At 39.7% G+C, this 14064-nt stretch overlaps 1 protein-coding gene across 1 annotated transcript in view; it reads left to right on the forward strand.

Moving 5' to 3' along the window:
* LOC124620418 overlaps positions 1-14064 on the forward strand; it is a 115405-nt gene that overhangs the window by 48758 nt on the left and 52583 nt on the right. The window contains exon 7 of the mRNA XM_047147067.1: positions 2664-2746. Coding sequence (XP_047003023.1) covers positions 2664-2746 — 83 coding nt within the window. The remainder of the gene's footprint in view (positions 1-2663; positions 2747-14064) is intronic.

A 14064-nucleotide genomic window follows, 5' to 3' on the forward strand; every position in this document is an offset into this window, starting at 1 on the left:
TTTGAGCTCTACAATTTGGTAATATGCAGGAACATAGCTAAGAACTGACCCGATTAAACCAGCTTCCAAATTAAAACAACTGCATTAAAATTGGATCTTTCATTTGGAAGCCACAATGCCACAGACAGATACACATGTTAAACTTACAATTCTCCTCTGTTTGCATCAGGGTTTCAAAAGATTGAGAACAACCCTCTTCTACAAATCTATCAAGACAATCTCAATAGTAGAGAACAAGACCACACTCTAAACATTCACCATCAAAGAGTCCAATAATTTGGATGAAAATAGACTCAGCCTAGTTGATCACCAAAAGAGGACTGGACTGGACCGGACCAAACAGCCACCCACCTGCCTCTCATTATATAAGCCTTACCACACCACCTGGATTTGACAAGCCTTGCAATATCTGGTCTACCCTAAATGGAATACAGACAGACTGTGGTATAGGTGCTGACTTGTTGTACAGAGGGGGAAAATAGCTTCTCCCAAGTTTGATTATGGAGCTGCATTACGTGCATTAAAACATATAGTTGAAGATTGTTCATTGATAGCCTTCACTGGTGACTGCTCTGAATTCTGCATGCTACCAAAAAGGCAGTGAAATCAACAACATGGATGTCTGGCTGTCATCACATTCCCATATATTTTGTGGTTTTGTTGTTTTATATTTGTATTTGATGTATGTATTGTAGACTGTTTACGAAGTAGGTTCCAAAAGTTTCCGGACTGAATGCTTTTAAAGTTGCAAAAATAAAACAATGATGCTATTTTTTAACATAATCACCCTTTATTTCAATACACTTTTCTCATCTGTGAATTAACAACCCTGTGCCTTTCAAAAAGGAATCTGATTGTTTATCATTGAAATGTCCCATTACATCAGCTTTAATTTCATCATCAGCATCAAAGTTTCTTCCTCAGAGATCTTTCTTCGGCTTGGAGAGATACTAGTCACTTGGGGCTAGACCTGGACTATAGGGTGGGTGGTCAATCTCTTGGAAGCCACATTCCTTTACTGCAGCCTTTGCAATTGCCACCACGTGCACTGGCGCATTGCCGTGGAAATAAACACCATGCGACAACCTTTCTCACCTCTTTAGTTTGATGGCGTCACGTAATTTGTGCAGAAGCGAAGCATAGTATTGTGCGTTCACAATGGTATTCCTTTATTTGAAATTAATTAAGACATTTCCTCTGAAATCCAGAAGATTGTTACCTTGACCTCCTTTGTGGTTTGACTGACCTCCGCCTTTCTTGGTGGAGCTTCGCTGGTTCACACCATTCGAGAGATTCTTTTTTGGACAGAGTACTATAATAAAAGCCATAATTTCATCCCCTGTAACAATCGATCCCAATACTTCTGACTGGTTGCTGCGGCAGAGTTCCGAAAGCCCGGAGCAAGAAGTCAGACACTACTTCTTCTGCCCTGCGGAGTGAAGTCGTGCACCCATCTTGCACTGATCTTTTTCATGTGCAAATGATCATGCATGATCCGGAAAACATTTGTTTTAGATAACCCTAACATTGCTGCAATTTCCTGAGTTTCAACTGCCTGTCACTTAGAATTTCACTTTCAGCTATAGCAGTGGTTTCCTCAGTCACCGCCTCTACAGGTCGACCAACTTGTGGATCTTCAGCAATGCTTTATGTGCCTAACCGAAACCTTTTAGACCATTCCTTCACTGTGGAGTCTGAAGTGGAAGCATAATCATAATCATAAATGCCTTACAAGCGAACATTGATTTCAGCTGGTGCAATTCCTTCTTTTGTCAAGGACTTTTATCACTACACTGTGTAGACTTTATTGATTGCAGCACGCAATGCCTTACTCAGACGAATGTCATCATTTGACTGAGGCTAGCAGCGAGCCGCAGTTTATGTGCACATCTACTGACAGGTGTAACTACATCCCTTCCAAATCATTTTAGACTTCACACTTGTATTCAAGGTCAGGCCAGAAACTTATGGGATATACCTGGTATATGTAATTCTTGTGTGATGCTACACCATATGCTAACTAAATAAATTACAAAGAGCTAAATTATTGTCTGAGCTCTGCTTGCCACCTAACACATTCAAGTTCTGGAATTTAGAGAAAGAAGTGGCTGCAGAAATTGACTTGCAGGGAGAGATAAGAAAGATTTTGTGCATATAAAAATAAAATGGGATTATAGCTGTCAAGGGAGTTGTGCAACCCATTTACAAATCTTGTTCAGGAAGCTTGCCCAAAGACATAAAAAATAACTTTTTTTCCTTAAATCGGTCAGAAATTTTAATTAGTATGAGAGCAATAAAGTTGAACTATAAAATTACAGAATGAATATCTCAATGAGAACAGTAATAATGAAGATATATTTTTATAAATATTAACAATGAACAAGGCACAGATATGGTTTTGTTCAGAGCCTATTAATAGCTACCACATTGACATGCCGGAGACATCAGTGTAATAATAAAGATGTCATATTATTTTGTGAAATAAATTGAATTCAAAGTTTATGAGGTGTCTCAAGATGTCAGTGAGCTATTTTCTGTATCATGTCAATAATACTTACGATTGCCAAGTTAGGATCCTTCACTCACATTTTGTTGAACTTGTAAAAAAATAATAGTAAAAAGATAAGTTTATTTAAATTACTCTCTGTAATTTTCACTTTCAGATGTGTCCAGTATGCAAGTGTAAATTTAGTTCGGAATATATTGCATCACATGCTGATGCTTGTGCAGAGAAGCGACTTGACAGGTAGGTCGAGTGATCATATCTTAGTGTCCCCTAATGTGTAGTGATTGACAGTTTCCATTGATCAACAAATGTACTCATTTTTCACAAACCTTAAGAACAAACTTGTATCAGAGTGGTTGGTTCATCTTTTACTAGTTGTAGATCAGCCAGCCACAGCCATCTGATGTCTGTTGTTCTCATCGTCCATTGATTTGTACATTGTGATTTGTAAATCCCATCATGCATGATAGCTCTCAGGGATCTGGAATGAGTCAAGTTATACTTTAACAAGCAGAAACAGCCACTGAGGAGTAGTTCTGTGAAGTATACTAACAAATGACTCTGACTAGTGCTAAGCTTCTCACACTGTTAATTATGGAAATCATTTTTAATTTACTTTATATTTTAAAAAAATAATTTTTTGAGTACATAATGTAATTGAGAGAAAAAAACTGCTCAGAAGCAGTGACTGGAGAACACACGTATAAAAGGTATTACATATGAAGCTTTTGGAGTCAGTGGCTCCTTTTTCTGGGAGAAAGGTTGAAGGGGAAGGAAAAAGACTGGTGAGCTGAAGGAAAAGGGGTAGAACTTGGAAAAATCACCCATAGGCCCAGGTCAGGTGAGATTTACCCAACTGGATGAGAAGGAAAGACTTTACATTTACATATATGTACAGTTATATTAAGAGAAAAACATCTACTTGGAAAGAAAGCACTGCCCCACCCCCTTACACTCCGCAGCTGCTATTTCTTTTATCCAGTTTTTCAAACAAAGCATTTATGGAACCTTACACAGACAGCTATCAGGTGTCTATGTACTAACAAAAAAATTTGTGTGATATAAACACTACAAATACCATTAGGGGAGTATGCATTGGCCCATGTCCATGAAAAGGCTTTTTGCAAGATATTTCATTATCAACTTTACGTACTATTCTTTCTGCAACCTTGTGTAGAATAAATACTTTTTTAATCATAGCTGCAGTGTCCCTACAGATACTGCAATAGTATTGATTGCACACTTTTGTTTGGCCTCTTAGCAGATAATGATTTGAGTGGAAGCTTGCGATCGGCTCGTAGCTCATTGGTTGCTGGGACACACACCGCTTCCTCCCAGAGCTGTCAGCTTGTAGCTTATAAAAGGAACAAATGTATAATGGATTAATGTGTCGCAGAAGTGACATGAAAGTTGATGGCAAGTCGCTAGAAGGACAATCAACACCCTCTCAGCTCATCTTTATAAGTATCGTAATACTAACAATCACTCGGCACACCATCACTCGTGGATCGACACTATATTCACAACGGTTACTTATTGTTCCAGCACACAATACCGCTACATAGCTAATACTGGCAATGAGGGTAAACATTCTGGAGCAGCACAAAGTCACCTGAGTTACACCGATCACAGACGGCAGAATAAAGCATGCAAATAATAGTGCAGTACATTGTAAAAATATACCAGCAACTACTTGTGCTGGTCAAAATAATTTTAAATGTTGGACCTCTTCTCCTTTAATATAAGTTTTAACAAAATCCCAAGATTCTGTATAGGTCTACACTTTTTCAAGTTCTACATGTGGACTGGTATAAGTTTATATCTTAACTGATGTGAAAAAAATTACAGACAGTAACAAACAAGTTGCTGTGCACCCTAAACACAAAATCATGACCACAATTTATCTTAAACACACACACACACACACACACACACACACACCTACCTACCTCTGAACTGATCATAACATCCTTCTTCAGTCTAGGGCCACAGCTAGGAATACAGTACATTAAATGACTGGCACATTTTTCCACTTTGACTGTTATTTATTCAAACTTTTTCTTTGTTTCATACTAGGTTTGGCCTTTTTAGGTCATTAACCAGTGTTTACAGTATGTGAGAGCCTTTACCTGTGGCAGAATTTGTGTAGTGCTATCTAATTACAGGGTGTATATGACCCGGGAATTTTTTCATCTGGGAGGAAACCGGGAAAAACCTGAGAATTTTTCGGAATTTTGGGAATTTTTCATTGTTTTAGTTTTCAGTTAAATTTTTGTAATTTTTACTGGTAAGAATTGATTCTGTAGCAAAGAGTGCTACTGTATCCTGCTACTGGAGAATGATACTGCAGCAATGAAACATAAATGAGAGGACAAAAATCTTTAGTTGCGAAGGAAATGCGTCATTTACAACAAGAAAACACCGTGCACACACAAGCATCTGCAAACAGCAAAAATATGTCAAAGGCGTTAGGGTGAAGACTCTGCAATACTTTATAACAGTAAACTCCTTTCTATGAACGGGATGTCACAACTGCTTACGTTAGGTTCATTTGAGCAGTTGCCAGTGGCCTCATGTGCATGTGCAGTTGACTTGCATATGAGCAATACCTTGAAGTGTGGCTGTTAGCTGTATTGGCAGTAGCAGCAAGCAGCCAAATGCTAATAAGAAAAATTTTTCTCGCACTAATATCTGCCAGATTCGCGCAAGTGCCGATTAAAATACATTCACATAATTACAGAAGGCAAAAATATATTATTAGTTTCAGTTTTTGGGATTTTAATTCATTTACAAGTTTTTAGCAGTCAAGCATTGCAGAACAATGAAGTTATTGTTGTCAGTTTGCTAAAGAAAATTGGCTTTATTAATCTTTCTCGCCGAGACAATCAATTTATTTGAAATGAAGTTTTTTATTTCACAGCGCATGTTTTCATCTTCTGCCATGTATGGTATTATGCCATAATAAAGAACCAAACATGAGATAGTACAGTACTGCTACTCCAAGAAAATTTACATCCCAAAAACCACACTGAAAAGCATGTGTATATTAATTCATTGTGAATCTGGACAAACCAATATGCACTTCAGGCCGAATTCTGAATTTTAGTATAGTTTACAAAATTTCGATGCTCTTGGAGTATCCTCTGATGTCCTGTTTCTTTTATGGCGTAATGTAAGATCTCTTTATGCTTTGTACATACAAACATGCAGACTTCCTACATCACTACAGCTGCGTACGCGCAATAATGCCTGTTTTCTGGCGCTCTCTGGCAACTGCTAAATCGAACCTATTTTTAACAGTCTTGGGATAGTATTGTGAATGATGGTTTGAAAAGCATTACTTTCAAAGTAAATTACCTTTTACGCAAGATGAATTATATTATGTGTGAGAAAGTGGGATGAATTTCTTAAATCACACAGTGTTTGACTCATGTTTTATACTGAACACTTTGAGGACGAACCACATTGAAGAATTTCGAGCTCGGAAGACCAGACATTTGTGTGGTTATTTGAAATTTATTGGCACATTTTTGTGATGTACCTTAAAGTATAACACACACAAAAAAGATCAATATTACATATGAAAGCTTAGCAACCATTAACTTTTCGTCTTTGTGTATTCGCGCTACGTAAGTGATCTTGCTGCTGGCTTACCACAGCACGTGTCCTATACTCTGAATATCTGCTGTCATTGACTGGCAAGATCACGTGCCATGAGATATGATTGGCTTACAAAAGGGTATCGCAATCTCAGATTTAAAAGCTCTGGAAACTAACGTGCTGTGTTCGGTGCAATTCGAATTTACACTTTTGTAATGCGAAAATATGCAGCGTATATGTTGCTGATATCAAAGATCTTTCCAAATCTCTCCTTTTTTTCATCAAAGGCCGTTCCAAAACTTCTCTCCTCATTCCCTCGTTAAGCATTCATAACCTTACTAAAACTGTTTCTAGCTGGTTTTTGAAGAATACTTCCTATTTGTGACCTGTAGGTCATCATGCCTTATTCACTGTTGTGGCACAGCATTCAGGAAGCTGTTCAACACAACATCCGCTAATATGAACAGCCTTGCACTTAACAGCACTCTTTACATAAACAGGCACTTTCCCTTTAATCCTGCTGGTTCTACTATGGTATCATATTAGCTTATATCTAAGTTTTTTTAACCCACAATAATTTTGTTTGCTAAATTAACCAATGTTCATTATTTAAGTTGATAATTATTCATTGTTCTTGTTGTTACATACATAGGGATCAATTCTTTCACACAACAAAGGGCTTTCTGTTTTGGGAAAAACACACACACACACACACACACACACACACACACACACACACACATATGTTACCAGAATTTTTGGTTTGAACAAGGTTTTTTGGGAACAAGACCACTTTGGTGTGGAGGTATGAAGAATGTCAAAAATGCGAGTACTACTGATGCATTGTGGGCTAGATACGAACAGAAGTATGGATGGAGTGATCAGAAGAGTGAAGGTCAACATCCACAAAGGTGGCACACTGGGCTGAGGAAGACCACATGAAACAAATTGGAGAGACTTAGATATAAGCTAATATGATACCATTGTAGAACCACCTTGGGTAACGAGAGGGTACTTGTGTAAGCGTTATTCTTAACACTGCCTCTTCCAACATCTTTATGGCTCCAAACCCAATACCTCTTTCTTTATGTGTCCAACCTATTACAGTGATACCTTCCTGTGCCAGTCTGTTTATGAGCCATCTAGAGGAAGCCTTTCTAGCTTCCCAGACACTTTGTCTTGTTCAAGTTTATTGATGACGTCTTCATGATTTGGACCCAGGCCCAAGATACTGTATCCTCAATCCTCCACTGTCTCAACACCGTCTCTCCAATTTGTTTCATGTGGTCTTCCTCAGCCCAGTTTGCCACCTTTGTGGATGTTGACCTTCACTCTTCTGATCACTCCATCCATACTTCTGTTCATATCTAGCCCACAATTCATCAGTAGTACTCGCATTTTTGACATTCTTCATACTTCCACACCAAAAGATCACACCCATATAGTATGATCACTCATGGACAGCACACATTCAGTGGTGAGAATTCCCTTGCCCAGTATGCTAAAGGTCTCACTAAGATCTTCACAGATAGGCACTATCCCCCCAAGCTTAAGCAGCACACAGATTTTCTGGGCCATATCCTCACAAACCCCATGTCCCCCCACGACTCCCGAGAACCAGATGCAAAGGAGAACCTCCCAGTATCATCCAAGACTGGGACTACGGAACCTTGATCATTTACCAGGGCTGCAGTTATGTATTGTCACGCTCAGAAATGTGAAACACTACCGACAGTCCTTCACATCTCTCCTGAAGTGGGATTTTGCCACCCAACAAACCTATGCAATATCTAGGTCCATCCCTACGCCACAAGCACTCCCAACCCGATGTCACATGGGTCATATCCCTGTGTAATGATGTTTTTAATTCACCCACCCAGTTCCATCACAGACTTACCATATTCCTACCTGTGAAAGTAGCCTGTCATAAACCTGTTCTGCTGCTATTTTGGCACAGCATTAATTGTGGTAATGACAACTGTCCACATGAATGAATGACGACCGCCAGCTGTGGCCAACATCAGAGTTGACCACCCAGTGATGGAAAACAGTGCTGACCACATTCTCGATTTCAATGACAGATGCACATCCTGTGCCATTTGGATTCTTTTCCCCAACTACTGCATATAGACTGAAGATAACCTTGCAATGCATTATTCATTCCTGTGATCCTCCTCCACTCGAGTAACCATTGCCCTACATCAACCTTTACCCTGCCCCAGGGCTGTAACTTTGGTCATCCTGTACCCACACCCTCTTCCCAACAATCTCCCCTTCCACTGTTCTTCCCCCGCCCCCCCCCCCCCTCCAATCCCTAATCTCTGTCCTGCTTCATCATGTGCTGCATGAACTCACTAGTAGTAACCCATGTGTATCACATTCTTATTCAGTGCACCTGTTGCTTCTCCCTTCTGCATTTCTATCCCATGCATCTTCTGTCTCCGCCGAGCTGTCAGCCACCCTTCCCTAACCCTCCTTCTGCTTCCTCACTTCCTTTCTCTCCTCACTCACTCCACCCTATACAACCACTTAGCCCAGTCCACCTGTAGAACTACCATCCCAGCAATGCCGTCCCAGTGCGCGCTCGCATCTGTGAGCAGTTGTGTGTGAGTCGTTACATGCACATGGATAGGTGTGCATGCGTGCAGTCTGTAGCTCAGAAAAGAATTCATCCGAAAGCTAGAAAAGTTTACAGTCTTGTCTGTCAATGACTCGATGTTTCTGTTATCAGTAAGCTAGTACTTTTACTCCTGAATTATTTACATTCTTTCCACCTTTTCCTTTCACTCTGTCTCATCTGTAATTTTTTAACTTAAGCTTACAACTTTTCCTCAATCTTTGTTTGCCCCCCTTCCTGGCCGTAACACATGATACATCTTAGCCTTGGTTTTGAAGACAAAGGCTGTAGAGTAGGAAGTGTTTAATCCTCAAGTAGGCACAACTGTGAATAAAGTGCATCAACAACAAATAACATTGTATTGTACTGCTCGATTGTTTTCGTACAACTGCAAGCCGATACTATTCCTTCATTAATGCCTCATCTAATGTAATGATAAGTTTTGTTGTCATAAGTTCAAGTGAGCAGTAGTAATATAAAATAACAGTGAACCAGGTGAGAAAATATTTATGGACCATCAAGAAAATGACCCAGCGTCCGAGCTAGCGGCACAATCCCACAGTGAGGCAGTTGTCTACAAGATAGTTAGTAATCAATCATTGTTGAATTAAACTTAGATTAAATTGTGCTGTTGCTCATATATGTTTACCTTCGTAACACAAAGACAACTATTCTTTACATGTGTATACAGTACGCCATGCTCCCATTTCTTTTACAAAAATCGGCGCACCCACTCCAGGGTTACTATGAAATTGATGGCAACAGTCAAAGACATAAATATGTCTCTTTGTTGGTTGGCTTGATGTGTACTGAGGTGTGGAGCAAGCCTAATGCTGAACCTTCAAAATTCTCCCTGCTGTTGTACTTTGAGCCATAACCAATCCCACAAAACATCCTTTTGCAAGATTGTCAAGACTGACATCCGGTACTGCTTCACCATCGTTTCTCAGATCCCTTAAATGTAAACCCCACCTGAGACCACTACTTAATCATAGACTCTTGCGTCTCTGAAATCTGATGACTCCATAATTATCACCCTGCCCTCAGGGGCTCAGCACTCATTTGCTGAGCAGAGGCTTGGCGACCCCAGAGTTCCTGACTGGGGACTGATAAGTGCTGCCGATCCTGTGTTACATAAGCTCTGGGCATGCCTCGGGGACCACCATGCGGCATGGCTCTAGAACATTGTGCGTCACAAGGATCATAGATCTTGGCTTGCCTGGCCAGGTCATAAGAAGGGTAAAAAACTCAATCCTTAGGTGTGCTGCACCCCTTTGAGATGCATGGCTGTTGAGGTGGAACAGTAGTTAGGGGGGCAACCTATGGGGACTGTGCCGCATCTCAGTAGTAGTATAAGGCTTACCTGGGCATGTGGGGCTCTGTCTAGGTGGACTTCTGTTTCCCTAGTTGCTCATTGGACTGAGATGGAACCTTGAAATATCCTCTTCTTCCTCCCAGTGAAATGGGTGGGCCATTCGTAGGTAGCAACACCTGTGACGAACCAAGCTGGGATAATTTTAATACCCCTCTTGTTTTGCCATCTACTTACTTAAATTCGTGTTTTCATTTTTGAACTAATTATCATTAACGTACATCAGTATAATCTGTATTTTCATAAAAGAGAAAGGTTGGCCCTCAGTTTTAAAGAATATAACACCAGATCTAATTTTGTTCAAGTGGCTCTGAGCACTATGGGACTTAACTTCTTAGGTCATCAGTCCCCTAGAACTTAGAACTACTTAAACCTAACTAACCTAAGGACATCACACAAATCCATGCCCAAGGCAGGATTCGAACCTGCGACCGTAGCGGTTGCGCGGTTCCAGGCTGTAGCCCCTAGAACTGCATGGCCACTCCGGCTGGCGATCTAATTTTGTGCTTAGTTTTATGTATGTAATTAATTTGCTAATTTATTTCAACTATTCGTAGTTAGTATCTTTCATTATAGGGTGAAATCAGTAATTGTTTCTTAACTTAAATTCTATTGTTGACGTATAAACAAATATAAATTCTGTAGTAATTATAAACATTTGGAAGACAAAATACTAGTAATCTTAAAGTATCTGTTTGGCTCTATCCGAAAACATGTTAGCAGAGCCAGCCCTTAATTAATTCCAGAGCAATTAACAGTTTTGTCAAAATTATTGTTTGCATAATGATATTTGTTAATTTCATGATTTAAACAAATAATTTGGCCTAACTCTAGCAGTAGAAGAAACTGTTAAAAAGAACCAATGTTTCGATGTATTCAGTTACCATATTTACTCGAATCTAAACCGCACTTTTTTTCTGGTTTTTGTAATCCAAAAAACTGCCCACGGCTTAGAATCGAGTGCAAAGTAAGCAGAAGTTCTGAAAAATTTTGGTAGGTGCCGCCACAACTAACTTCTGCTGTCGAATATATGTAGTGCTACACAGACATGCTTTGCAGGCACAAAGATAAATACTGGCGCAAAAACCTCTGCGTCAGTAAATAAATTATAAAAAAGGTGGAAGACGAACTTTTTTCTCCACCCCGAGTTTCGACCACTGCATTTTCATACATTATCCAACGAAGCAAATACAAATTCCGTATTGTTCATCTTCGAATGTAGCAGCATTTCAATGTACTATGAAAATCCAACTGGCAAGACTGTTTGGGATGTTTGTCAATATGGCCAACTCTACGTTTTGAATTTTTTCCTATCTGTGAGAAGAGATGGTTGCTAATAGGAACTCTTATGAATTGTGAATCACTTGCAGTATTCTCTTCACTATAAGAATAATACAAATTTAAACATTTTGTCATGTATTCTTTCATATTTGCTGCTGTCTCATTTAAATCTTGTCTGCCTAATAAACTACGAAACTACAGTGAGACAACAGCAAACGCTGTATTATGTCATGTTTATATTCGTATTATTCTTATGCCTAATAGTGATACAGTCAGAAGTGAAGCATGGCAGTTGACTAGATTTTTAAATCTAAGATGACTAATTTATGTGCAGAATGTAATGTACTAAAGAGGCATCTGCAAAGATTTTCAAACGGAGAAAATTTTTCGCTAAACTGTCGTTCAGAACATCTTCTATCATACTCAGTCTATTATTTGGTTCTTGTTGATCATTATCAAAGAAAGCAACAGTGTAACAACAAATAGCAGTCTCTTGCCATTGTTTCACTGCGAGCGGCGACATGTTGTTAACACTCATTATCAGAATGCAACAAACAATGCATGACACAGTACAGTAATGCATTTTCAGCTTAGAGTGACGTAAACACCTACAACAAAGAGAACGGCACTTACCAGATCAAAGAAAAATAAGCAATCGATTCAAACTAGACGAAACACGTGAAAAAGGAAGGGTACCTGAATAAATACAGACGGAGTGCCTGACGCATAGCAGTGGCTACCTGGTAACGCTTAACTGCTAAGCTTATGACTCAAACCAAACTACTGTAGCTGTATCGTCATTCATTCGATCTAAATTGTGTCTCATATTACAATATACCAACTTTGTTTCGATATGATTTCGAGTCTCATTTTTCAGGTGCCGCTTAGATTCGAGTAAATACGGTAATTTAATGAGTTAAGTTTCAATTGTAATTTCTGTAAATTAAACTAAGAACAATGTGTAGTTTCAGCACGTATTTTTGTGAGGATATATAAGAGCACGATTTTTAGTCACGAGACAGTCAGTCCATGGCCGAGTTTCAGACTAGGAACCGGTTTTGCTTAGAATGACAACAATGCATCAACTTAACAGTGAAATAAGTGTTACACCAATAGGCCATGTGCTAAACCAGTGACAGTGACTGTTCAGTTTATTTGAAGGACTGTGAACTATGTGGTTTTTTTTACGCTCGCAGTATTCAACAGTAAACTATTGTAGCAGCATGTGGAGATTCACCTGCAAACTATTAATGAGGCATATGGAAAGTTCAAACAATAGTGCACTGGCAATACCTGTATAACTGTGTTTTTTTGGGGGGGGTGGGTGGGGGGGCGTGGGGAGGAGGTTGTGCAAAGTGAAACTAAACTACGTAGAAATACAAATATGTAGCTGTCTTCTACATTGTTTACAGTTGTCAGTGTCCAAAATACAAACCTCATTTTTCAGCCAGTGTAGCAACACAGTTCGTCGACACCAAGGACAACAAATGAATAAATAAAGCAGGTGGAACCGCTACACACCGTATCTAACAAGAGGGCTTGTGTGCCAGTCCTCCTGGCTCAGTGATTTTTTTAGTATATTGTAACAGAATGCATGCTGCTGGCCAGTATATGTTTTCAATTGTGAAAGGAAAATAGGACAGCTTTGAGAAGGTTTCACCTTTTTATATTCAAAAAGGTTTAGATGATATCACAGGTACACTGAAATTAGTCAAGCATCTGCATAACAGAATGTTGTTGGTTGAAACTGTTAGTTCCCAATAAGCAGCCAACATCTGGAAAGCTAAATGCTTTGGGGAATATGCCATAGAAACAGAGCTAGAAAACTCCTTGAACTATAGCAAAGGTGTTGTATCATGTAGATATCTGGTTGACATTCTTGAGGGGGAATTGAAAGATAGTGGGCTGAAGAAGGGATCATTGATGTACAAAATATATTAAAAAGAGTGGATGGGGACCTTGTAAAATCTGACTCCTTTATCATTATTTTCAATAGCACGAAACTCAGGGAACACATTAAGGCAGGTTTCCTTCGTCTAAGCATACTGCATATGTCTCCACCCCATTGCACTGTTTTAAATGCCAGCGCTTTGAGTATGCCACTGTACGATGTAAGGGTGAAGCCACTTGTGGCAAGGGCGCCCCTGACAAAGTTGGTTGCTCCTCCTCCAAAGTGTGTAAATTGCTGTGGGGATCACCCTGTCTGAAGTAGGGGCTGCTGCAGTGTCTTCCTTGAAAGGATGATACAGGAGATTAAAACATTGAAACACATCACATATGGTGAGGCCAAGAAGATCTGTAAGACCATGCTGCCTCCCACTTGCACTACATCATTTGCTTTGACCCTTAAAGTCATTTTGATGGACAACTTCTACACAAATGGAGGTTGCTAGTGTCAGCACTAGTACCTGCATTTTTAAGTGCATTTGCCAAGATGCACTTGTTTCAGAGCTCATAACTTCCAGAGAACATCAAATGAAGTCACACTCACCACCACTGCGGAGCTCCCGGTACTTTCAAATGCAGAGCCGGGGGGGGGGGGGGGGGGGGATGGGAATGCCTCCACCACTGCTTCTGCAGCTCCTACAAAACCCTCCCAAATCAAAAAAGCAAATGGGTAACTTCCACAGCAGATGAAAACAGGTGTTAGACCATCAGACCATGTCGATGTCATTCAACTTGCTGTTC

Source organism: Schistocerca americana, chromosome 1, assembly GCF_021461395.2.
Source record: "Schistocerca americana isolate TAMUIC-IGC-003095 chromosome 1, iqSchAmer2.1, whole genome shotgun sequence".
NCBI classification, from domain to species: Eukaryota; Metazoa; Arthropoda; class Insecta; order Orthoptera; family Acrididae; genus Schistocerca; species Schistocerca americana.